General features: G+C 43.4%; 1 protein-coding gene across 2 annotated transcripts in view; it reads left to right on the top strand.

Annotated features, from left to right (window-relative positions):
• cfdp1 (craniofacial development protein 1) overlaps positions 1 to 26,658 on the top strand; it is a 256,567-nt gene extending 229,909 nt beyond the window's left edge. For both annotated transcript variants that reach the window (XM_072518304.1, XM_072518303.1), the window contains exon 7: positions 26,104 to 26,658. In XM_072518304.1, coding sequence (XP_072374405.1) covers positions 26,104 to 26,194 — 91 coding nt within the window. In that variant the 3' untranslated portion in view covers positions 26,195 to 26,658. The remainder of the gene's footprint in view (positions 1 to 26,103) is intronic.
• The last annotated feature ends 326 nt before the right edge of the window (positions 26,659 to 26,984 follow it).

The following is a 26,984-nucleotide window of genomic DNA, read 5'->3' as shown; positions in this document are numbered from 1 at the left end:
GGGACGACTTTAACTGCGGACAGGAACCGATCATGGACAGCTTCAACCAGACAACAGATATGGCAGGAGAATTGATGGAGCGGGGGGGGGGGGAATAGACCCATGGCAGTTCAATCGCCCGAGAGAAAAAGATTTCTCCTCCTCCTCCCTCATACACAAGGCCTACTCACACATAGACTTTTTTGTGTAACTCCGACCATATGCCCCACTACATGGACGTGAGGTTGGAGAAGGGCCAGGCCCAATGCCCCCCATGGAGGCTGGATGCAGCTCTCCTCACCATTGAGGAATTCTGTTCAAAGATACCGCAAGCCATCAACGGTTATGTAACCAGCAATCCGAAATGGCAGATGTCACCCTCCGCGTTCTGGGAAGCACTGAAGCTGTGATCGGGCTGAAATCATAGCTTATAGGGCCCTTAGGGACAGGAAAGAAACGGCAGCCAAGCAGCGGCTGATTGACTCCCTGGAAGTGGACATGGAACTGCTGGCGGGGAGGAAAAAGCTGCAGATGGAATTTGATCTGTTGTCCACAAGGAAGGCAGGCCACCAGCTCCGCCAGGCTACGAACATGGAGATAAGGCCAGCCGCATGCTGGCACACCAGCTAAGAAAGCAGGCAGCCACAAAAGAAAGCGCAAGTTAGGGATAGAAATGGTAGGATGGAAGCATACCCAAATGAGGTCAACGAGGCCTTTGCAAACTTTTACTGAGGACTATACGCCTCCAAATCCCCGAAGGAACAGTTCCTCGACAGACTGGATATACTAGTGGTAGGGGATTGCAGGAGGCAAGAGCTGGAAGCACCACTAAAGCTGGGCAAAATTGTGGTATGCATGAATTCCATGCTGTTCGAGAAAGCGCTGGGACCGGATGGGTTCCCGAATACTTTTACAAAAAACCTGCAGCAGCACTGGCCCCGCACCTACGAGGACACTAAAGGTGATGGTCTCCCTGGACGCTGAGAAAGCCTTCGATCGATTGGAATGGGGGTACCTCATGGAGATGCTTGAACGTTTTGGATTTGGAGCAGAGTTCACCACGTGGGTGAAGCTCTTCTACTGCAAACGCATGGACAGCTCCTAATACTTTCAGCTGCACAGGGGAACAAGGCAGGGGTGTCCATTATCTCCGCTCCAGTTTGCACTGGCAATCAAACCACTGGCCATTGCCCTTATATCGGCGGAGTGGTGGACGGGCATTTGGAGAGGGGGCAGAGAGCATCAATTCTTGCTCAGTGCGGATGAACTGCTCCTCTATGTGTTGAACCCCCTAGCTAGCATGGGAAAGATAGCAGGACCCGTTGGGGAGTACGGTGTCTTCTCGGGTTATAAACTCGACCTGGGAAAGAACAAAATCTTACCGGTGAACCCCGGAGATGGAGGAGTGGAGCTGGAAGAACCATCATTTAAAGTGACCCAAACCAAGTTCAGATACCTGGGGATCCAAGTGGCCCACACCTGGATGAGGCTCCACAAATGAAACACCTCCAGCCTGGTGGAGAAGGTGAAAAGGAACCTGCAAAGATGGGACTCATTCCCTCTTTCGCTAACCGGAAGGATACAGGCAGTCAAGTGGTGCCTAGATTCCTCTTCGTATTCAGATCACTCCCGATCTTCTTCCTTCTTCATTAAGGTCGACAAGTTAATCATGACCTTCGTCTGGGAGGGACTGGGGGCGGAAATAATCTCTTTCCTGGCCCTACCGGATCTCCTATTCTACCACTGGGCGGCAAACGTGGTGAGGGGGTGGCTGAGGGAACCGGAAGCTGACTGGGTCCGAATGGAGGAGGCCTCCTGCACGGGAAAATCTTTGAGTACTGACCACCACACCATTCCAAGCCCCAACAGGCACTCCAGGAGCCTGGTGATAGTAGCAACACTAAAGTCATGGAACAAATTCAGGCGCCATTTCAGGCTTGACCTCCATAGAGGCGTCCATCTGCAACAGCCAAAGGTTCACTCCGGCTGTTGTCCAGGAAGGTGGACCATTTCCCCCCCCCCTTCAGCAAAGCAAATGTCATTATAAACAATGTAAATAATTCTGGCAGTAATTATAAATACGGATGTTAAGTTGTGTATAATTCTTATTACTAAATGTTCACTAATCCCAATAAGGACACTTTTTTTTTTTCAAGTATGATGCACACTAATGTAAATAATGTAAGGAAAAGATATTGCTGGGACTACGGTCACAGACGCGGTGGCAACTTGTGATACTTGTGTTGGTGGTGTTATTGTTTGGATAATTATTTTCATATTCTGCAAATTTTCAATATTAAGTGCAGAAATTCCAATGAAAGTATTTTCAAAAAATTTGTATTGGAACTCCAGAGGCTGGGAAAACTCCAAATGTGAAATATAAAATTGTTAAATTCAGCTATTCCAGCCTGATTAATGGAGGGAAAATAAATTATACAGAAATCTCACCTGACATTCAGCCTCTGATCTTCAGGTAAGTGTTCTCCAAGGCGGCCTTCAGGACGCGCGACAACGCAAAATCGCCGAGCAGAAACTTATAGCCAAGTTCTGCACACATGAGTACGGCCTCAACCGGGACCTTGGATTCATGACACATTACATTCATGCCCCACCATCTGGCCTGGGCTTGCGGAATCCTACCAACTGGCCTGGCTTGAGACGATTCACACCTCTTTAACCTGGGATTACCCTTCTCTCTGGACCTGTAAAGACTTAATTACCTGCAAAGACTCTCATTCAAAGTATTGTATTGCATCTTTGACTTTGTCTATATATATATATGTTTCTGGAACCCACCTCTTCATTCACCTGAGGAAGGAGCAGTGCTCCGAAAGTTAGTGATTCGAAACAAACCTGTTGGACTTGAACCTGGCGTTGTAAGACTTCTTTCTGAGATAATCATGGACATGGGGCGAAGGCAGATAAATGGAGTTGAGATGCAGATCAACCATGTTCCAATTGAATGGTGGAACAGGCTCAATGGTCTGAATGACTGACTGCGTTTCCTATAGACCAGGCATTGTCAAACTCGGGGGTGCGACCTGCGGGTGGGTCGCGGGCGGATGTCGGGAGGGTCGCAGAACCGTCCGTCGCGGCGCTTCCGATCGCGCAAATCTGCGCACAACAGCTGCAGCAGCCGGCTGTTAATAACGTCGGCTGCAAGCGGCCTTCAAAACGGCCGCGATCATGTAAAACAATTGCGGCCGCACTGCACATGCGTGCCCAATCATCGGCGCACATGCGCAAAACTATGCGCCTGCGCACCGGTGATCGGGCATACATGCACAGCGCGGCCATTTTTTTTTAAACCAGTCGCAGCTTTTGTTTTACAAGTTCGGGGGGGTTTTATTCATTTATTCATTTAATTTTTATTTTTTTCATTTATTTTATTCACTTTATTTTTTTTTTACAAGTTCGTGGGGGGAGGGTTTATTTTATAAAATCTTACAGGAACAAAATGCAAAACTTTGGACAGATTGAGACTCCATACTTTCCGTTACCGGAAGGCTTCACCTTCATCCAACAGGTTCCATTGGAGGAGCGTGTACGAGGGCCAAAGGGACCCAAAACCATTTCCTCCATTTTTGTCAGCAGCAAACAAGGTAAGAGAAAATGGTGGGTCACGCAGGTCGGCCGGCGTGGGTCGCAAAGGTCGACCGGCGAGGGTCGCGAAGGTCAGCCGGTTCGTAAAAATGGGTCCCTGGAAAAAAAGTTTGAAGAACACTGCTATAGACGATGAATGGGGTTGGAACCTATCTTGAAACTTGAGATGTCACCTCTCAAAATGTCACAGTCCATTATTCTTTAATAGGGTGTTAAGTCCACAGAATGTGGAGAGCAAGCCAATTTCACCACATGGCCTGCAGCAGTTCAAGAGCGCAGTTCACCACCATCTTTTCAAGGACAATTAGGGGTGGGAAATACATACACTATAAGGGGATCAAGGGTTATGGGGAGAAGGCAGGAGAATGGGGATCAGAAACATATCAGCCGTGATTGAATGGCGGAGCAGGCTCGATGGGCCGAATGGCCTAATTCTGCTCCCATGTCTTATGCTGGCCTAACCAGCAACGTCCACACCTGATGAAATTTTTAATATATATATGTATTTCACACATCTCCATGCTGTAATGGGAATGGGTGTGTGTGTGGTAGGTGCCATCCATATTTAATTAGACTTCCTACAGACACATTGGAGCAGCCAAATTAACATGACAAATATCCATCTTAATTTAAACTCCTTACCCTCCCTAAACGGTGATGAGCTCTTTGCAACTATACAAAGCAAAATCACAGATAACTGTGATGATAATAGCTTACTCTCAACCTGAATCAGTTTAAAAACTTAAAACCAATTTTATTTCTTGCTGGATTCTTGTCCTTCCTGCTGAAATTAATATAAAATTACGTATTATGCACAACTGAATCCTCCAGTTCCTGCTGTGGTTGTTGCCCATTTACGTGATGTTACTGTCAGTTGATCAGCAGCAATGTTGTTGAAATATTTCTTCCGTGTGTCCTTTAACTGTTAGTGATTATAACCAGTTCCATTATGCCCAAAGTGAAAAATCAAGGGTGGGATTCTCCGGCCTGCCAGTTGTGTGTTCCTCGGCAGCGTGCCGTTCGTTGGTGGCGGGAATCTCTGCTCCCTCTGTTGTCAATGGAAATTCCCATTGAAGCCTCCCAGGGCGGCGGTGCGCTGCCGGCGGAACCACAGATTCCCACTGGCAGCGAACGGCCAGAGAATTCCGACCCAAATCTTTGCTGACAGAAATTTTTCTGAGCTGGTAGGAATATCTTGGGGCTCCAAAGCAGTTTTTCGTGGACGGGAGAATTCTATTTGAGTGCCTACTTAAAATATAATGTGTTACGATCCTTGGGCGGACCCCAGGCTGTGGGGAGAGATCCAGCTAGGAATAATGTTTTTTTTTTTGAGATTCAAGATGTCTGCTTTTGGAATAAAGCTACAAGATTCCATGAGTTTTGAAGAAACGAGAACAAAGTTTACTATGCAGGTTCAGAATATAACACAGTTTGTATTATGTATCTTATGCTCTAACATTCAGGGGAATTATGAGGTACATAAGAATTAACGGATGAACTGTGGTCGAATGCACCACATTACAGAGTAAATGACAGATGCAGCCAAGACAGAGTCCATGGATTTCTCAAAAACCCACCCAGGTGTCTGTGTGGAATTCGCACTTTCTCCCCATGTCTGCATGGGTTTCCTCCGGGTGCTCCGGTTTCCTCCCACAGTCCAAAGATGTGCAGGTTAGGCGGATTTGCCATGCTAAATTGCTCCTTAGTGTCCAAAAGGTTAGGTAGGATTATGGGGCTATGGTGGAGGCTTGGGCTTAAGTAGGATGCTCTTTCCAAGGGCTAATGCAGACTCGATGGGCCAAATGGCCTCCTTCTGCACTGCATGGATTCTATTCTATGTCAGTAAACACCACATCAAACAATCTCATTGAAACTCTGCCTCATTGGAGATTCCCAGCTTCACCTTGGATCTCTCCTTTAGAATTATCTACAAAGGTCATTCCCAATTGGATGGCTTTAACAATACCCCACCTTGCAGGGTATCAATCTTACCTTCTGAGATTCCTTCTCCATGTGTTCCAAAGTCTGCACTTCAGCTTCTATTTACTGGTGTAATTTCAGCTCTTCACTAGATAGCTTGCTTCACTGAGCTGGCACTGCCCTTGTGTTTCTCCGAGCTCCTGTCTCCCAGCTGTATCCAACTATATATAACTCCCAGGGCTCCTTCTGAGCCCTCCTCAATTACCAGCGTTTCTCTGAACCCTCTTTGATCACCAGCTCTTTCCCAGAACCTTGGCTGGGATGCTTCTGGCTGACTCCCTCGAAACTGCCTTAAGAAGAGTTGTTCACTGACCCCTAAACTGTTCTGGTGAACACTCCCAAAAGGGTCCCACCCTTATTATTAGGTTGGAACCAATTTAACAAACATTGGAACATCCAGTACCTTAAATGTTGTAGTCTTCACAGATGGCTAAATAGCACGCAGGGACACACGGGTCAATGGATTTCATGGCCAGCTTTGCAGCAATGGGGTCTTGAAAATCACGATTGATTGTCTCAGCTAATGAAATACATGTGCTTAAGATCAAATTTGGCAACCATTTTACAATATGTGACTGGGATGAATTATATTTTTAAACCATCATTTTTCATTTTGCATTGGTCTAATCATTTTTAATCATTTACGGAAGATTCCGTTTTAAATGTTTTCTCTATGTTCCAGCCGATGCTTACATTGCCCAGGGCCATGTGCATGCAGTTTGACAGCACCTTACTGTAGGCAAGCAATATATTGCTTTGTTGTTAAGTACCCTTTTATACTTGAACAGCATGTGAACGTGTGCACAATAAAAATACAGCTGGATATTTGCAAAGTGCAAATGTTGATCGCAATCTGAGCACTACTGTGTTAAGCAGCACAAGGTTGGGGGGAGATAGATTTCATCCAAAGTTATGGCAGTGAGCTACAAACCAATTTTCTTCTATAAAATTCCAGAAAATATAATCTTTTTCTGTTTATCGTTGTCCTAAATCTGTTCGTTTAAAGCAACAGTTTGTGGCTGAGAGTTTCTAACTGATGTGCACTAAAATGAAGTTCTGCAAACTTTGTACGTAATATCATTTTTGCCAATTTTGGTTAAGCTTTATATTTTCTTTCACAGGCTACACAACTGTGCTACAAAAATTATAGGATGAATCCCTCCCCTTCATTCCATCCACCTAATCCCACTCCATCCACAAAGGCTCATAGATAAGCCTGCCACATGGTTTGCTAATGACCTAAGCTAATTAAGTAGATCACAAGCTTAATGTCTCATCTGGGTTAAGTTGTATAAATTTTGTAATAGGCCAGCTGCAGAGCTTTCGCCTGGACTATGTCCTTAGACTAGAAAAGGAAAAAGTCAGCCATGGTTTCCAATTGTACTTGTCCAACTACCCTTACCCTTATAGAGCATGTGGATGTTTGTCGAGTCCAGCATTGGGTGCATCTGTGATATTCTTAACCACATGTAAATCGAAAGACGAAATGATGTTTTAAATGTCCGGAAGATATCTGTAAATCCTGCAAGCCTAGTTTGATGAGAAAAATACAGAAATAATGAAAAATAAGCCAGAGTAATGGTCCACATAGCCAACATTTGACAACACAGTCAAATGTTTTACTTGAACAATACTGTTCTTGATGAATTTTGCAGCCTTGAGGGCATTGCCAGACATGCTGCCACACAAGGACCTGATGTTCACCACAGTTAATGTACACTGTTTTGATTTAGTATATTAAGGATGTATGAACATCAGTCAAGACAAATTACGATAGTCATTAAATGCATTAGCTAAGCAATAAGAGATGCTACCAGGAGATGCCAGCTGTTTAATGGAAAGTTTATTTTAGAGAGCAGAGTAAAATATGTTCGAGATCCACAAATCCTGCAGCAGAAGAATACATCAGTAAGTATAAGGTTTGGACTGTGAATACAAATTAATGCTTCTGGTAGCAGACCTTGCAGAATGTCATACTTTAAATAAACAATTTGGACTTGTTAGAGCAGTTCAGTCCAGGTTCACTTTCTGCCTTCTAGCTGATGCTCCCAATGCCCAATTTGCAATCCATTTTCTTGGGTCAAACTCCCTCAGCAAAGCCTTTCACGGCCAACACCGTTCAATTTTTCATGCCTAATGGAACGTGCTGCTGTCACTTAGACATGAGCTTGCACTATATTATTTCTTCAAATGTTACTATTCGGGACTAACGGCAGATGTGAGCATCACTGGCAAGGCCAGCATTTATTGCTCATCCCTAATTTCCCTCAAAGGTGGTGGTGAGTTGGCCTTCTTAAACGTCTGTAGTCCTTGTGCTGTACACACACTCAGTGCTGTTAACTAGGGAGTTCTAGGATTTTGATCCAGCTAAAGTGAAGAAACAACAATATAGCTCCGAGTCAGGATGGTGTGTGACTTGGAGGTTAACTTGTAGGTGCTTTTTTTCCATGCGCCTATTGCACTTCCAGGTCAAGGGACTGCAACCTTGCAGCTCAATAAAGACTCATGCGGTTCCTGATCTTATTCGATCAAATCCATTTTAATGGTAATTATAAATGCCTTTTTTTTAACTTTGATTAGCTTTATACTTGGAGAAAATGTCATTCAGCATTTTATTTTGTAAAAACCTTTAATGTTGTTGAAATATGCCTGTTTTCATTATTGTTGGCACTGGAGTAATTTAATCATTTGAGTATCTTAAGATATTGAGGTTTTGGTTAAATTTTAAAAATGGCTCTTATTGTTATGAAGGTTTCTAAGTGGTTGAAGTTACGGCTTTGAAAGGTGGTGTAATAGGAGCTTTGTGGAGTTGCTGCAGTGCATCGTATATATGGTGCATACTGCCACTACTGTATGCTGGTAATGGAGAGAGTGAATGTTGAAGGTGGTAATGGGGGACTGATCAAGGTGATCAGAGGCATTTCCCTACTCTCCACCACAGGAAATGTCATCACGAGAATATTCCTCAACTGTCTCCCAGTGGCTGAAGAGCTCCTCCCTGAGTCTCAGTGCGGCTTCCACGCATCGAGAGGCTCAATGGACATGATCTTCAGCGCACAATAAATCCAGAGAAAGTGCAGGGAGCAGCATCAACCTCTATACATGGCCTTCTTCGATCTCACAAAGGCCTTCGACTCTGTCAACTGTGAGAAACTGTGGCGAGTCCTCCTCAAATTTAACTGCCCGCAGAAATTCGTCACCATTCTCCACCTGCTCCACGATGACATGCAAGCCATGATCGGCACCAACGGAACCACCACAGACCCAACACTGGGGTAAAACAGGGCTGCGTCATCGCACCAACGCTCTTCTCCATCTTCCTTGCAGAAGCACTTCATTCTGATACTCTGAAGCACCCCGCTGGGGAGGAGCTAAGCTATCGGATAAGCAGAAAACTGTTCAACCTCCGCTGCAGGCCAGAACCAAGACCACCCCAACATCTGTCATTGAGCTGCAGTACGCAGACGACGCCTTTGCGTGCGCACATTCAGAGATCGAGCAACAAAGCATTGTTGATGCATTCAGCGAGACATATGAGAGAATGGGCTTCAGACTCAACATCTGGAAAACAAAGGCTCCTTCTACACAAAACTGCGCCCCAACCATCACTATCCACGGTGAGCCCTTGACAATGAGGATCATTTCCCATACATAGAACATAGAACAATACAGCGCAGTACAGGCCCTTCGGCCCACGATGTTGCACCGAAACAAAAGCCATCTAACCTACACTATGCCATTATCATCCATATGTTTATCCAATAAACTTTTAAATGCCCTCAATGTTGGCGAGTTCACTACTGTAGCAGGTAGGGCATTCCACGGCCTCACTACTCTTTGCGTAAAGAACCTACCTCTGACCTCTGTCCTATATCTATTACCCCTCAGTTTAAAGTTATGTCCCCTCGTGCCAGCCATATCCATCCGCGGGAGAAGGCTCTCACTGTCCACCCTATCCAACCCCCTGATCATTTTGTATGCCTCTATTAAGTCTCCTCTTAACCTTCTTCTCTCCAACGAAAACAACCTCAAGTCCGTCAGCCTTTCCTCATAAGATTTTCCCTCCATACCAGGCAACATCCTGGTAAATCTCCTCTGCACCCGCTCCAAAGCCTCCACGTCCTTCCTATAATGCGGTGACCAGAACTGTACGCAATACTCCAAATGCGGCCGGACCAGAGTTCTGTACAGCTGCAACATGACCTCCCGACTCCGGAACTCAATCCCTCTACCAATAAAGGCCAACACTCCATAGGCCTTCTTCACAACCCTATCAACCTGGGTGGCAACTTTCAGGGATCTATGTACATGGACACCTAGATCCCTCTGCTCAGCCACACTTTCAAGAACTTTACCATTAGCCAAATATTCCGCATTCCTGTTATTCCTTCCAAAGTGAATCACCTCACACTTCTCTACATTAAACTCCATTTGCCACCTCTCAGCCCAGCTCTGCAGCTTATCTATATCCCTCTGTAACCTGCTACATCCTTCCACACTATCGACAACACCACCGACTTTAGTATCATCTGCAAATTTACTCACCCACCCTTCTGTGCCTTCCTCTAGGTCATTGATAAAAATGACAAACAGCAACGGCCCCAGAACAGATCCTTGTGGTACTCCACTTGTGACTGTACTCCATTCTGAACATTTCCCATCAACCACCACCCTCTGTCTTCTTTCAGCTAGCCAATTTCTGATCCACATCTCTAAATCACCCTTAATCCCCAGCCTCCGTATTTTTTGCAATAGCCTACCGTGGGGAACCTTATCAAACGCTTTGCTGAAATCCATATACACCACATCAACTGCTCTACCCTCGTCTACCTGTTCAGTCACCTTCTCAAAGAAAAATACCTCTGGAATCTCCTCTCGGTGCGAGCAGACATTGACCACGAAATCCAACATCGACTCCAACGTGCCAGTGCAGTCTTCAGATGCCTGAGGAACAAAGTATTCAAAGACTGATACCTCAAACCAAGCAGCAGTGGTCCCCGCCCACCTGTACGCATTAGAAACATGGACAATGTACAGCAGATACCTCAAATCCTTGGAGAGATATGATCAATATTGCCTCTGCAAAATCTTGCAAATCCACTGGCAGGATAGGTGTACCAATGTGGGTGCCCTCTCCCAGGTCAATATCCCCAGTATCGAGGTATTGGTCACGATCGCCCAGCTGTGATGGGTGGACCACATTGCCCGCATGCCCGACACACGACTCCCAAAACAAGTATTCTACTCCAAGCTCTCCAGTGGCAAGCGATCACTAGGTCACCCTGAAAGCCTCCCTAAATAAATGCAACATTCCCACTGACACGTGGGAATTGCTTGCTTTAGCATGCACAGGCTGGAGAAAAAGCATCTGCGAAGGTGACAATCACCTTGAGCGTCGTAAGATGGAGCACGCGGAGGCAAAGTATAAACAGGGCAGGACAGCGCAGAATCCAGAGCGTCACACCTACCCACCTCGACAAGCACCACCTGCCAAACCTGTGGCAGAGTCTGCGGATCCAGGATCTGTCTACTCAGCTACCGCAGAACCGACCTCCCCAGAATGGAAGCAAGTCATTCTCGACACTGAGGGACTGCCCAAGAAGACTGTGTGCTGGTAATGGAGAGAGTGAGTGTTTAAGGTAGTAATGCGGAATTGATCAAGGTGACTACTTTGTCTTGGATGACGTTGAGCTTCTTGAGTGTCATTGGAGCAGCATTCATCCAGACAAATGGAGACTATTCCATTGCACTTGTGCCTTATAAATGGTGGTCAGGTATTGGGGAGTCAGGAGGTAAATTACCCGCTGCAGGATTCCTAGCCTCTGGCCTGCTCTTGTAGATACCGTATTTATATGGCTAGTCCAGTTCATATTCTGATCAATCGTGACCCCAAGGATATTGATAGTGGGGGATTCAGTGATGGTATGCATTGAATTTTGAGGGGGATGGTCAGATTCTCTCTTGTTGGAGATGGTCATTGCCTACCACTTGTGTGGCGTAAATGCTACTTGCCACTTACAAGCCCAAGCCTGACTGTTCAATTCATGGGCACAGACTGCTTCAGAATCTGAAGCTTTATGAATGGTACAAAGCCATGATGAAACCAACTGAAGATGGTTAGCCTGAAGACAGTACATTGAGGACCTCCTGCAATGATGTTCTGGAGTTGAGATGATTGACCTCCAACAACAAGAAGCATCTTCCTTTGTGCTGTGTGTGACACCAACCAGTGGAGAATTTTCCCCCATTTCCATTGACTTAAACATTTTGCTCGGGTTCCTTGATGCTATACTCGGTCAAAGGCTGTATTGATCTCAACAGCAGCCACTCTTGCCTCACCTGGGGAATTTTGCTGTTTTGAGCATGTTTGCACCAAGGCTAGAATGAGGTATGGACCTGAATGGCCCTGGCAGAACCCAAGCTGAGTGTCAGTGAGCAGGGTATTGATGAAAAAATGCTACTGGATAGCGCTGTCAGTGATATCTTCCATCATTTTGCCGATAATTCAGCACAGAGGGGCAGTAATTCTGATATCCCCACTAACTAACTACTCTGCTTGGACAATTGATTTGTGATTCACTGAATAATTGCAAATAACAAGCCTTTCAGTTGACTAGCATGACATTCCTCGATGTAAAGCAGAGTTTCCCTTGTCAACAGAGCAAAGCTTACCCAGTTGGTAGACCTCTGCATTCTCTGAAACTTTGGAGGGTGGGGGTACACACTCGAGTGGAAGTGAAAATGTGCCGCATGTTTAGTGATAGCATTTTTACTATGCACAGGCCTCATCAATAGGTATAAAATGATGCGAACTCTATTGGTCCCATGTCTAATTCTCTGTGGTGTTCCCCAATGCAGCTGTTCCTTCACTAAATGCCTGTATAAAACAGACACTGGCTGGCCTATGGGTCTGTTGCTGAAGGGGTTACTTTTTACCTAACCATGCAAGTAATTTGAGAAGCCCTAGTGAGAGAGTGAAAATGTGGAACGGCTGCGGGAGTGAATGAAAGCCTTAGCTTCGTGTCACTGAATGGGAGTTTCACTTCTGCTGGGATGGTCGGGGAGGGTGTTAAATGTGAAGGTTGGGGACAATGCCTTGCAAACTCTATTGTTGATATAGTAATGTGCTGTGGGCTAAGTGCTTTTTTTCTTTTCTAAATTTAGAATACCCAATTATTTTATTTCCAATTAAGGGGCAATTTATTGTGGCCAATCCACCTACCTGCACATCTTTGGGTTGTGGGGTGAAATTCACGCAGACATGGGGAGAATGTGCAAACTCCACACAGACAGTTAGTTACCCGGGGCCGGGTAATTGTGCAACCACTGCGCCACCTTGCCGCCCTTGGGCTGAGTGCTTGATGTATATTGATCAGGCCCTTTCCTTTTTGGCAGTTGCCTTTTGTTCCAGCCTACTTGGCACTCTTCCTCAGACCTTAAAATGTATTGTTCACTCCCCCAGGCAGCTCCTTGACTTGCAAAACGGTATTCATTCTGTCCATATAAAAGCAAAATACTGTGTATGCTGGAAATCTGAAATAAAAGCAGAAATTGCTGGATAAACTCGACTGGTCTGGCAGCATCTGAGGAGAGAGAAATAGCATTGATGTCTGTGGCAGGGTCATATGGACTTAACTGCAGTTCTCTCTCCAGACCTGCCGAGTTTATCCACCATTTTCTGTTTGTATTTCATTCTGTTTATCACCTCCGGGCATGTCTGTTGCAGACTAGCTCCAGGAGGATGGTCTCCATTTTCCTCAGTAGTGGTTACTTTGCTGAATGTTGCCTCCTCTGGCAGGACTTTCATCCTCTGTCCAGTGAAGAGGGAGCTTCTCTGCCCACACAGGAGTCAGCGCCTTCCCAAAAAAGCTTGTGCGTTTGCTTAAGTGCAGTACCGCTTTAAGACCTGCTGCAATCAGAATTCAACACACTACCAGCCCATCCCACCACAGCACCCCACCAAAGTATGGCTGTGCTCCATGTGTGTTAAAAACACACAGCAAACTTTAAGCAAATTATTTAATTGAGCTCACCCTGCAAATCATTTTTTTTTGGGGGGGGGGGCTTGATTGCAGAAGCCCTCATGTGGTCATTGCTACTTCAAATGTCAATTCAAGGAGGGGGGTAAAGATTACTAATGACCTTGCAGAAATGAAGGAGCACTGATTATAAACATTGAAAAGTGGTGGTAATGTAAATAACCAGGTTCAAGGGAAACTGTTAGAAGATTAAAAAGGACAAGAGGAGCAGAGGGAACAATACATGGAGGAAAGCGCGAGCACTGCCCTCATTTCAGAACTCAATTAAAATTAGTTCGACATTTTAATCAGATGCAGTTCATTTACATTGTATTCAGTAGGTTAATTGATGTTGAACCCCACGCTGCCCTTTGAGTATTGAATCACCTTTGCCACTTTCGCATCTTTTCTATCACGCTGTCGATAGAAAATTGTGTTTTCAAAATGGTAATGGGATTTTAATGTGGAATTTAGAATAATGCCGAATAAATTTCTTGAAATAACCTGCAAAAAACATTAAATTTGTATGTCGCTTTATTTTGAAAAGATCAGGCAGGGAGGCATTCCTTTAAGTGTTTGAGGTGGAATGGCCTGCAGGAAAAAATGATTTCATGAAGAGGCAGCTGCTACTCCTCATCAGATTGCAAAGCAGGTTGTGCTTTGACGCTGTAAGATCCTGAAATGTAAATGTGTCTGTATCTTCCTTGAACCAATTTGATACTCAAAATAGTTTTACTGTGAATGCATGTTGTGTGCTATAATGAGAGAAATTATGGCACTTCAGTGGAAAAGAAATGGATTTTTGAAATGAGCAATGTTATTAGCGCTGCCTATCCATTCATTTACCTTCTGATTGTTGCCCGGTGAGGAGACGCAGAGCTCAATACTTTATTCCGTTGCCATTGTCCATCTGCAGGTTTGTGTACAAGTGGTCTCCCGATTCCAAAGTGTCTGCCGTATGTCTGTATTTTGCCATTGGTTGACAAGTATATATTTCAGGACCTAGAGCTATGGGAAGAATAGGATGTAGAAGAGAAGCTCAAGCGGATGGGAAAGAGTATGACATGAGGAGCGACTGACCAGGAGAGAATCTAAAGGAAAATATAATCCATACCATACAAAAGCGTCGGATTTACCTGTCTCCTTTTTTTTTTGTGAGCTCCATATTCGCACCCACTCTGTCCCATGGTTGATGTATGAATGAAATGAAATGAAAATCGCTTATTGTCACAACTAGGCTTCAAATGAAGTTACTGTGAAAAGCCCCTAGTCGCCACATTCCGGCGCCTGTTCGGGGAAGCTGTTACGGGAATCGAACCGTGCTGCTGGCCTGCCTTGGTCTGCTTTCAAAGCCAGCGAATTAGCCCTGTGCTAAACATGAAGAGAATAGAGTAAAAATAAAGAATTATTTTTGACTCTTCGCTGCTAAATCTAGTTTTTTTTAAATTGTAGTTTAGGATTATTTTCATTGTTTCATTGAGTGGTGGGGGGTGGGGGAGAGGGAATCAACCTTGACTACCTCATCCCTGTTTAATTTCCTCCCAATCTTTGACCTTCCAGCCCGATGAATAGTTTAGAAGTACACCTGCTACGGCAGCAGAGATTGGGACTTCAAAGAAAGCCAACTGCCTCCACAATCATTATCAGAGGTTGGCACATCAAAGGGATAAAGTTTTATTCCTTTCCTTCAGTTTAGACCCATCCCAAAGGAAATCAGATTTCTACACTGCTTGAAACGTTTTTGGGAAAAGTAGAGTCTTCTACAGACTACAATCTCAAACAAAATTCAATGTTTCGTCCCCTAAGATTATACTTACTAGATTGCCTATTGAGACACATCTTTGAGACAGCCTTTCCCTCTCCTTATCTTTTCAATAAAGGCTCTCTTTGCCTCAATCCACCCCAATTGCCCCACTTACAGTTGTTTCAGCATGAAGGTTTGTCAAGACTGTTCAGACCTCACTTTGAAGCTGTGTTCAGTTCTGCTTGGATAGATAGAGAAAGGGGCAAAAGACCCATTCCAAGTGTAGATGTTAGAGAGGCACAAACTGTCCTATCGAAAGAAAAGCTTAAGTGGGATGTCATAGATATGTAGATACATAGAACATAGGAGCAGGAGGAGGCCTTTTGGCCCTTCGAGCCTGCTCCGCCATTCATCACGATCATGGCTGTTCATCCCACTCAATAGCCTAATCCTGCTTTCTCTCCATAGCCTTTGATCCCATTCTCTCCAATTTGGATGAAATGATTAGGCAAAATGTGAATATTGATTCAAATTTAATGAAGATAGGAACATAGAATGTAAATTTAAATTGAGAGAAAATAAATTTAAAATGGATATTAGGAAAATCTATTATGCGCTCATTGAAGGATAATGTTTAGTGTGATATAGCGTGCATGATAGTGGGGTCCAAGCCCTGGAGGGATGAGCTTTGATGCATCACATGGTTTTCTCTCATCCTTAAATATTGTATAAAGATGGCAGATGTATGAAGTGTTTGGGGATCGGTATGGTGAGCAGGAAGAGGCCTGAACACTTCTGATATTCTGTCTCTCCAGTTTTGGTAGAGTTCCATTACAGTGTTGAATTTTTAAAAATCTTACATAATTAGGCTTGGCTGAGATCCAAGGTTCCATTATGCTTGTTAAAACAGCTGCGACCCAGAGAAAACATTGTTTGATTGACAGCTTAGACACTCTGATCTCTGCTGTCAATTTCACAATGTTTGTTTCCACCCATTGTGTTGTTCCACCCAAGGGGCTGTTTAGCACAGAGCTAAATCGCTGGCTTTGAAAGCAGACCAAGGCAGGCCAGCAGCACGGTTCAATTCCAGTACCAGCCTCCCCGAACAGGCGCCGGAATGTGGCGACTAGGGGCTTTTCACAGTAACTTCATTTGAAGCCTACTTGTGACAATAAGCGATTTTCATTTCATTTCATTATGTAGTTTCAAGAGTTTGCTTTTTTGTTGTTGACACTTTAAAGGGCCTGGAGGTTGTACACTTGTATTAGCTTGCAGTGAAAAAAAAATTTTTAAGTAGGAGAAAGTTTTGATTGAATTACTTTTTTTTCAAAGCATTTCAAAATATTTGTGTTGGGGAAATTGTTGGAGTCTGTAATCAAGGATAGGGCAACTGCAAACAACAAACATTTTCAGTTAATCAGGAAGACCCAGCATGGATTCATGACAGGTAGGTCATCCCTGACAAACCTCATTGAATTTTTTGAAGAACTGACTACGGTATTGGACAGGAGAATATCTAAGATGTTGTTGTTTATATGGACTTCCAGAAGGCATTTGATAACATCCCACATAAGAGACTGTTAACTAAGGTAGAAGCCCACGGAATCGAGGGCAAATTACTGACATGGCTGGGAAATTGGTTGAGTGGCAGGTGACAGAAAGTAGGGATAATGGGTAGGTAAACAAATTGGCAGGATGTGACTAGTGGTGTCCCGCAGGGATCTGTGACAGGGCCTCAATTGTTCACATTCATTAGCTACTTGGATAATGATATAGAAAGTCATATATTCAAATGTTCTAATGAGTTGGGTGGCACTGTAGACATTGTAGATAGCATAAAATTACAGTGATATTGCTGGACTAAGTAAATGGGCAAAATTGTGGCAGATGGATTTCAATGTAAGCAAGTGTGAGGTTATCCATTTTATACCAAAAAAGGATGGATCAGCGTACTCTCTAGATGGTATGAAGCTAATTTCAGTGGATGTCCAAAAACACCTGGGGTTCAGGTCCAGAGATCTTTAAAATACCACAAACAAGTGCAGAAAGTAATCAAGAAGGTTAATGGAAAGGACTTTAGTAAAAGGATGCAGAAATTATGCTGCAGCTTTGCGAAACCCTGGATAACCCCATTTAGTCATACAGGACTGCAGTACAGAAAAGGACCTTCGGCCCATTGTTTCTGTGCCGGTCAAAAACAACCACCTAACTATTTTAATCCATTTTCCCAGCACTTGGCCCATAGCCTTGTATGCCTTGGCATCGCAAGTGCATATTTAAATACTTCTCAAAGGTTATAAAGACCTCTGCCTCCACCACGCTTTCAGGCAGTGAGTTCAAGGCTCCTACATCCTCACAACCCCCCCCCCCCTCCTAAACCTCCTGCCCCTTATCTTAAATCTATGCCCCCTGGTCATTGATCCCTCCACCAAGGGGAAAAGTTTCTTCCTGCCCACTCTATCTCTCCCCCTCATAATTTTATATATCTCAATCATGTTCCCCCCTCTGTCTCCTCTGCTCCAAGCAAAACAACCCCAGGCTATCCAATCTCTCTTCATAGCCAAAACTCTCCAGCCTGCACCCTTTCAAGTGTTATCACAGTCTGTCTATATCCCCCTGTAATCCAAGGCTCACCAATGTTTGTATCATCTGCGAACTTACTGATCAACCCTCCTACATTCATGTCGAAATCATTTACATAAACCACAAACCGCAAGGTATGTTTTTTTTACTTGCATATCTGCTCTTCTATTTCTCTCAGACTGGTGGCCTATAGAGCACTCCCAGCAATGTGATTGCTCCTTTTTGGTTTTTAAGTTCTACCCTTATGGTTTCAGTTGAAGAGCCTTCTGAGATGTCGTCCCTCCTTATTGCTGTAATTGATTCCCTGATTAAAATGCCCCCCCCCTTCTTTTACCTCCTTGCCTATCTCACCTCAAGATCCTGTATCCTGAAATATTGAGCTGCCAATCCGCCCCCCCCCCCCCCCCCCCACTCAACCATACCTGAGTGACAGCAATGATATCATACTCCCATGTTTTAATTAGTGTCCTCATTTCATCCACCTTGTTCATCAGACTACTGCATTAAAATAACTGCCATACAATCTCCCTTGCGACTTAACTGGTCTCGACATTCTATGCCTTCCTGACTCATTTGATGTCTCTTCTAATTTTGGAGTACTGTGAGCAGATCTGGGAATCACACTGTAGGAAGGATATTCTAGCCTTGGAGTGAGTGCATAGGTTTACACGAATGATAACTGGACTTCAGGGGTTAAGTTAGGAGGAGAGAATATGCAAATTAGGCATGTTTTCTCTAGAATTTAAAAGTTTAAGGGGTGATCTGATTCAAGTCTTCAAGATATTAACAGGAAAACACAGGGTCGATAAAGATAAACTATTTCCAGTGGTTGGACCCTCTAGAACTAGGGAGCAAAGTCTAAAAATTAGGGCCAGACCATTCAGGAGCGATGTTAGTAAGCACTTCTACACACAGGCTGGTAGACGTTTGGAACTGTCTTCCACAAATGGCAATTGATGCCAGATCAGTTATTAATTTTGAATCTGAAATAGATCAACTTTTGTTAAGCAAGGGTACTAAGGGAAATGGGCCATCGGCAGGTGTCTGGAGTTAGGCCACAGGTCAGCCATGATCTCAGTGAATGACAGAGCCAGCTCGTGGCTGAATGGCCTACTCCTGTTCCTGTGTTCCTATTTTTGCAGATCCTATTGTCGCTACAGGGTTCATTGGATCTAGACAGTGCATAGTCCAGGGACAGGATCAATAGACATGGAAGAGCCATAACTTGGGCATCTGGAGTGGGGGCTTGAGGGACTATGGGGGTGGATGGAAGGACGCGTTTTGCATAGAGGAGGCCATGTGGTCATGGGATGGTATGGGTGAGAAGTATGGGGGTGTAACTTCCTTCCAAGGCAGGCGGACCAAGCTGGGAATTTATCCAACTCCGCTACCTGCCTTAAGGATGAAAATGGAGGCCATATATTTTGATGTTACCAATGATATATTGCTGTCACCTGTGGAGAATGTCAGAAAATACAATCAGGGAGATGTCCGTCCCACTCGAAAAGAAAATCATTATAACTCCTTTGTGACATGTGGGCCATAAAGATGTTACTTATGCATGGAATGCATTGAGTATTCTAAGGTTCATAAACTATATGTGTGCTGTATGTATCAGAGGCCAGTTAAATAATTCAATCAGAAATTAACAAAAATAAACTAATTGGAAATTAAGCAAAGTGACTACGCTTCTAAGAATGTACGCCCTCCTCTTGGAACCATGCTAGTGAATTGACTCAATATGATGTACCTTCATTTATGGATATATTAGAATGTTTTATGGATAGACCAATATTTTGTATCTATAAGTTTCTTTTGGTCCCCGTCCCCCCCGCCTTCCTTCCTAAGCATTTGTGTATCTAATCGTGGGAGTGGCATCTCCTAGTTCATAGGATGGGCCATGATTCGTGGTTGTGCATTCAGCTGCCTGGGCCCAAAACTTTGGAATTCCTGGGCGGCGCAGTGGTTAGCATTGTAGCCTCACGCCGGTGAGGTCCCAGGTTCGATCCTGGCTCTGGGTCACTGTCTTTGTGGTGTTTGCACATTCTCCCCGTGTTTGCATGGGTTTCGACCCACAACCCAAAGATGCGCAGGCTAGGTGGATTGGCCACTCTAAATTGCCCTTTAATTGGAAAAAATGGAATTGGGTATTCTAAATTTATTTATTTTTTAAACTCTGGAATTCCCTCCTTAACACTCTCCACAGCTTTACTTCTTTAAGAAGTCTCTTTGATCAAGCATTTGGTCATCTGTCCTAATATCTCTTTATGTGACTCTCAGATTCTGACTGAGAACGCTCTTGTGAAGCATCATGGGACATTTTTCTACATTAAATGCAAGTTGTTGTGTTCTTGGGATATGAAAATCAATCCAGCAACAATAAATGGAAAGTGATTTGATGCATTAGCATTCTACCCTTGGATTTTGAATGCACTACTATCATTGCTTGGTACAAGCGGCTTTTTTGAGTGATATTTGAAATAACCTGACCATGCAAACTCTCCATTAAGTGAGGTCTTATGTCATGTGGGATAGTTGTATTCAGATACACACATTAAAAGAATTATCTCCTGTCAACAGAGATCAAAAGAATCATTATCTGCAATGTATTCTAAATCAATACTGAAGGTTCTCAGTGGGAATATTCAACTGAGAGATTCTGAGGATGAAAATAAAGCAATGAAGCTTCATTCTTGTGGTTCATGATTTGTGTTCTGTACTGGTTGTATGCTCTTAATTTCCTTGTCATTCTGATTTAGAATTATAATTCCCCTATTAACCCTGCTGTGAATTAAGTGACCATATTATTCTGTGGTGGTGACATTATAATAACTTCAGCTCTACATTGTTCTTGAATATTTTCCTCCTTCTGAAGGCGGTGACTCTTGCTGGGATACAGCAGTTCTCCAGTACCTCACTCACAGAGTGGCTATTCCTTGTACATGAACCACGACAATCAGCGGTCAGTTGGCCATTCAGCCATGAGAGCTGCATTGCCAACCCTGCTTCACTGCTCCTTCACTGCTTTCCATTTCTCAACCACCTTCACTGCTTTCCATTGCTCTCTCTAGGGACTGCCATTAGCCCTCTTTCCCCTTGGTTTCTGTGGCCATTAGCACCCGGTTTCCCTGGGTTTCTGTGGCTTTGACTCATCTTTCATTCTCACTCCACAGTATAAATATTTCCCACTTTCTCTGTCCGTTAGCTTTGACAAAGAGTCATTGGACTCAAAACGTTAGCTCTTTTCTCTCCCTACAGATGGTGCCAGACCTGCTGAGATTTTCCAGTATTTTCTCTTTCGTTGCCAACCCTGGTCTGGCCTTCATCTGTTGCTAATATACATATTTCCAAAAATCAGTCACTGGATAACAGTCAGGAGTGCGAATGCTGGCTGATTCCATTGTTTCCCTCCTCATTGGTGCTGTAAGCGATGTCAATAGTACTGACCCTTTCACTGTCCCCGATTAAACCAACTCCGTGGTAAGCAAGGATCAAACCTTTCATTTTCAGGGGCTGCATGGGTTTTGTTCTAAATTTGGAAGTTCATTTGCCAAATGAGCTGGATCTGCTCAATCCTGTTTTTAATTGCCATTAATTTATTGCTGCCATGATCCGTGTGTGGACCAAGCAGTGGAAAGTGAAATGAAGGCTGTTAACAAATTTGAGATTCCATCCACCCGAACCAGGTAAAAATTAGTGATTTGACTAAATCAACAGTGGCAGAAGAAGTGGTTCTATCCAGTGTATGAGGAAGAACTGAGCAATCAAATTACTCCACTGGGTTAAAAGCAACTGATTCCGACTTGGCAAGTAGTAGAACATTGACCAGCGCAATTACTTTAGTGATCTGAAGTTGATTTTGATCACCATCTCACATAATGGGAATGCAGAGACACGTAATAGACTGATTTTTAAAAAATAATTGACAAACAGACTAGCCATTCACAGAGCAAGTGAAGCCAGCACTTGCTCTTTTAGGTACCTCGATTCTTTGCTTCATAAAGCATGACTCTTTGGACTTTACCTGATGCTCATTTTGTAACTAATTTTGTTTTGGTGCGCAGGGGATGGGAGTGGGGGGGCGGGGGGGTACGATGGTGTGGGGAATGCTGTTCATATTTTATGATAGTGCAGTTATTTTCTTTCACCATTTCAAGAATCAATTCCTTCCATTTCCCAAATCCAGGTCTGCAATTCCTAGCCTCTCCTGTAATCTTCGCCAATTAAATATGGGACACATGTCCTCATCCCCAATAGGAAAGATGCTAACCCTCTGACCGATGAACCAATGCAGACTACATGCAAATTTCATTTTATTTTTCAAAACTTACAGTGGAAAAGTACACTCTTCTCCCCAATTCACTCAGCAATTCTCTTGCAACAGTTGACTTTAGGACCACTGATATTAAACGACGATAGCTTTGCAATATTAATCCGCTCAAGGTTGTATACACAACTCTGATCAGAATGACATGACAGCTGTTCCATGTAACTTCTCGGTGTAAAATAGTCCAAATCTTTGTGTGTGTTCCTTCTATTTTATGTACAAGTTTGCTATGACTTGACTGCTGTCTGATAAACTAGGCTAAATTTTGGTGAATGTTCTCTTGTATATTTTAAAGCCATATGAATTTCAATATTCAGTCATAAATTGGAAGTAATTTTGGCACTGTCCAATTTTGCTTCTTGCCTATAGTTTTCTTCAATAGAACCGTGCTGCTATGCATGTTGAGTTTGGAACACTGGGTGCCAGGAATGGGGGTGAGGCTGGGGAATGTGTAGAGGTGTGGTAAAGTTGAATCATCTACATATCATTTTCTAGTTGTCAGTTGCTATTTCTGTGCTTTGAATCTCCTGAGAATGAGTGAAATCATTTTAAAATCCAGACTGATGCCATTGTTTTGGCATTTGGGCCTGTCAGGGTGTATAGAATGCAAAATAATTTTTAATTGCTGCAGTTTGTGATCAGGAGTGGTGTATTTTTGGGCTGTTGCTCATTTTGATATAGAATTGAGTCATCCAATCTGTATCTGGCTGTCAAGGAGAAGAACGGGCCGTCAGTGGTGCTCGGTCAAATCCGAGCTCTTGCGCACTCCCCCTCCATCTAACAACACCGGCTTGGGAATGGGAAATCTTCCCAGTTGTCCTCCTGACCAGGCAAATTAAGGCAGATGCTGGAATCTGGAAGAATAACAAAGTGCAGGAAAATCTCAGCAGGTCTGACCGCATCTGTGGAGAGAGAAACAGCTAACCTTTTAAGTCTGGATGACGCTGACAAAGAGTTATCCTGACGCAAAACGTTAGTTCTGTTCTCTCTCCACGGATGCTGTCACACCTGCTGAGATTTTCCAGCAATTTCTGTTTTTGTGAAGGAAATGATTCCGTTTTGTTAAATATAATCAAATAAAGAAGAAAACAAAATATGTTTGCGGGAGTGAAACAGCTCTTGAGTCTTTTTTTTAATCGACAGAATCTAGAGTTGTGAACAGACCTTTATGACATTTAATAATAATAATCTTTATTATCACAAGTAGGCTTACATTAACACTGCAATGAAGTTACTGTGAAAATCCCCTAGTCACCATAATCCGGCGCCTGTTCGGGTACACGGAGGGAGAATTCAGAATGTCCAAATCACCTAACAGCACATCTTTCGGGATTTGTGGGAGGAAACCGGAGCACCCGGAGGAAATCCACGCAGACACAGGGAGAATGTGCAGACTCTGCGCAGTGACCCAAGCCGGGAATCAAACCTGGGACCCTGGCGCTGTGAAGCAACAGTGGCCTTTTGAATTTCAGGCTTTAATTTTAACAAAAGATCAGCAATAAAAACAAATCTGGGGGCCTGTTTGGAAAAAGTCTCATTGCTCCATTTCCCTTTTGGATGCCTTGTGACCATAAGTGGTTGCTGTAAAAATGGAAAGTGCCTGAGGTCTTTCCCAGTGATAAAGCCGGGATGAAGCTGCTCCAGAGCAGGCTGAATGCCAACTGCCTTTGTGCACCAGCTTTTACTGTGGGTGTTTTGTTTCATCCTCCGTGAAATGTTGCATTAGGCATGCGGGTACGCTCTTGAACAGCAGAACAGTGTACCGTTGTATTTTGGTTATCAAATTAACTTTAGTCGATAATGAAATGAAAAAATTGGAAAGTGAAATTGGGTGAATTGCCTGTAGACTTCTGCATCTGAATAGATGTTGTAGTGTGATACCATGTGCACATTTTCTTGAGATTTAATTGACCTTTTCTTATGTGTTTTTTTAAAAAAAATCTTTGGTACATTATAAGGGGTTTCATTTTGAAATGAATATTTTCAACAAGACAATCTCTCAATACATTGGAGCATCCTCCTTATTTCATTTTGGCTTGTCTCGAAAGCACAAGTGAAACCTCTGTTTGTCCTGCTGGACCTCCTTTTGCTTTGCTCAATCTGCTTTCATCATCAGATGTTTCTTAATTAACTCAGCGGGGAGGTTATAGTGTTTGCTTGGGTTCATTCTTTATCATTATACATGTTTTGAGCATTTTTATTCTGTGGCTAAAAACTCTGACTGCCGATATCAGTTCCTGCAGGGCTAAAGATGAACTGATTACATTCTGAACACAAACATATTAAAAGCACAACACACATTGAATACTGGGAATAATGGTGTTTCTGTTTTTTTAAAAAGCTCCTGTTAAATGTGTTAATTATGTGCAATCACTGGCAAATAACCATGTGCCTCCCACACAGTGTTGCTGCACAACATATTCTTTCGCAGTCATTGAATCACATTCTCGCTCGTGACTAGTTTTTATAAAGGTCATTCCTGATCCAGCTATTGCCCGATTGCAGGCTCTACCTGACACACTAGGCTTGATTATCCTAAAAATTGAAGTTAAATGGCTCTCAGTGGGCAGGTGCACCGTGTGATGAACCATTGAGTCTTTTGCACAGGAGGATTTCAGGGTCATTCCCTGGTCCAGGTGAATTAGCTAATCTCAGCATGGCTGCCAGGGGATGATACAAATATAATCAATCTACCTGGGGATTGAGTTTCCACTGCAGATTGCTGATTATTCTGCATCCGTGGAACCATATGGAATTACAGGCTCCTGTTTTTGGCTGATCCACGTGTCTGGTGGCTTGAGTTGCTCCCTTAACAGAGAAAAGGTAAAGGAAGAAATATGGAAATTTAGGGTGGGGTTAGCAAAAAGACACACTCCAATTTTATCATAATAATCTTTATTAGTGTCACAAGTAGGCTTACATTAACACTGCAAGGAAGTTACTGTGAAAATCCCCTAGTCTCCACACTGCGGCGCTTGTTCGGGATAGCAAGGAACCTGGGTGAGTAACAACTCACATGTTGAGGTGTGGAGAGATTTTATCTCCCTGGCCTCAACTGCACATCCAAGCCTGACTCCCCTTCAAGAACCAGCAGAAATTATTGATTGAGGATATCTGAAGTGTGTTGTAAAACATGCCTTTTCTGGGCCTCCTCTGTCCTTCGATCCAACCTCCAGGTTTGCACAAACGGGAGCCATCACCGGTCCTCTGCTCAGGCCTCCGGTTAAAGTGGCAGGTGGGGCCCCATATTTATTAGGATTGTGCTGGCTCAGGGGAAATGATCAGATCAGGGGTGGGGGGGGGAAGGGGTGTTTAAAAAAACCACCTTGTTTGTCCCTGTGCCTGATTTCTGCTTGATGCAGGGAGTCAAAATCAGAGGCTTGGTGATTGGGAGGGAGTGGCCTTAATGTTATATTGTTCAGTCAAGGACTGTGCTCACACCCGTCTACTGTATGAGCTGATATAAAAGACAGCAAATGTGACAGCCTTAATTTGTAGTTAATATTCCATGCGTACATTTTTTTTAAATATTGATAGTGAATTACAACATCATGAGATGCTGTCCTCTGCCTTGGATATCACACGACTAAAGCCAAGTGATTTACAAGTACATTTCCTTTCACAGAAAAAGCTACAATTGTTGGAAATGAGAATGGAGCCATGCTAGAAATCCACAGGAGGCCCATCAACATAGATTACATCTGTTACATTAACCCATCCCTTCTCTCTCTTCAGATGCTGTTAAACCTGTTGTGCGTTTCCACCACTTTCTGCTTCTACTACTTGTTTTTTTTACACTCAATAAGTTCAGTTGCAAAACTCTCATCAAACCTTCCTAATATATTAATATGCAACCTTTCTTTTCCCAGATACATCGAACGGAAAGCTTTCTTGGACAGAGTCGATCACCGGCAGTTTGAGCTGGAACGTGACATCCGGCTCAGTAACATGAAGCCGTGACAATCTCTCCGAAGTATGTTGTTTAATGTAAATGTGTATCTGATCAACTCAGCCCAATTACCAGTGCATCAGGACTGTGACTGTCCCACACGTACTGTAAGCAATGTCCAGCCTTTCCTGTGGACTCCATTGCATTTTTAATTGTTAACTCTGTGTTAAAGATAAATGTTTTTTTTTAAATGATCAATAGATAGTTGGTTAGTGACTAATAGTGGGTCGTGGGACTTTTTTTTATTTTTTAATGACTGCGGCAAGTTCAATGAGGTGACAAAGATCATTGCATGTTATACAACTTAATACTTGGGCTACTTTACATCACTGTTATTTGGTGACAGTACTGTTCGCTTTTGTTCTACAAGGACAAAAAAAATTGTACTTTAGTTCTGTGAATTCTTTTAATATCTGCAATCTGAATCATGACATTGCCAATGTGTCTATACAAATTAAAATGAAAGTTAATTTGACCGCGAGTCATTGTTTCTATCTTTCTTGCATATTCAGCTGTATATAATACTCGTACTCAACTGTATATTACCACTTTACTATTTGAACACTAAATATTACAAAAATGTAATATCAGCAGGTTTGATAAATTAATGTAGAAAATAACAATTTAACATTTTTGATGGGAAAATGAGAATTAAAGTGTAAAACTGATAACTCATTTTAGATCACACTTGGTTCTTTGAAGACCACAGACTAAACCAGTTGCCCATCCATGTACATGTTTACATATCTCACATTTTTAATCATTGCAATGTATTTTAATATTGAACGGCATCGTCTCAGC

This window comes from Scyliorhinus torazame, chromosome 10 (genome assembly GCF_047496885.1).
Source record: "Scyliorhinus torazame isolate Kashiwa2021f chromosome 10, sScyTor2.1, whole genome shotgun sequence".
Lineage (NCBI taxonomy): Eukaryota > Metazoa > Chordata > Chondrichthyes > Carcharhiniformes > Scyliorhinidae > Scyliorhinus > Scyliorhinus torazame.
This window is presented reverse-complemented; position numbering and strand designations above follow the sequence as displayed.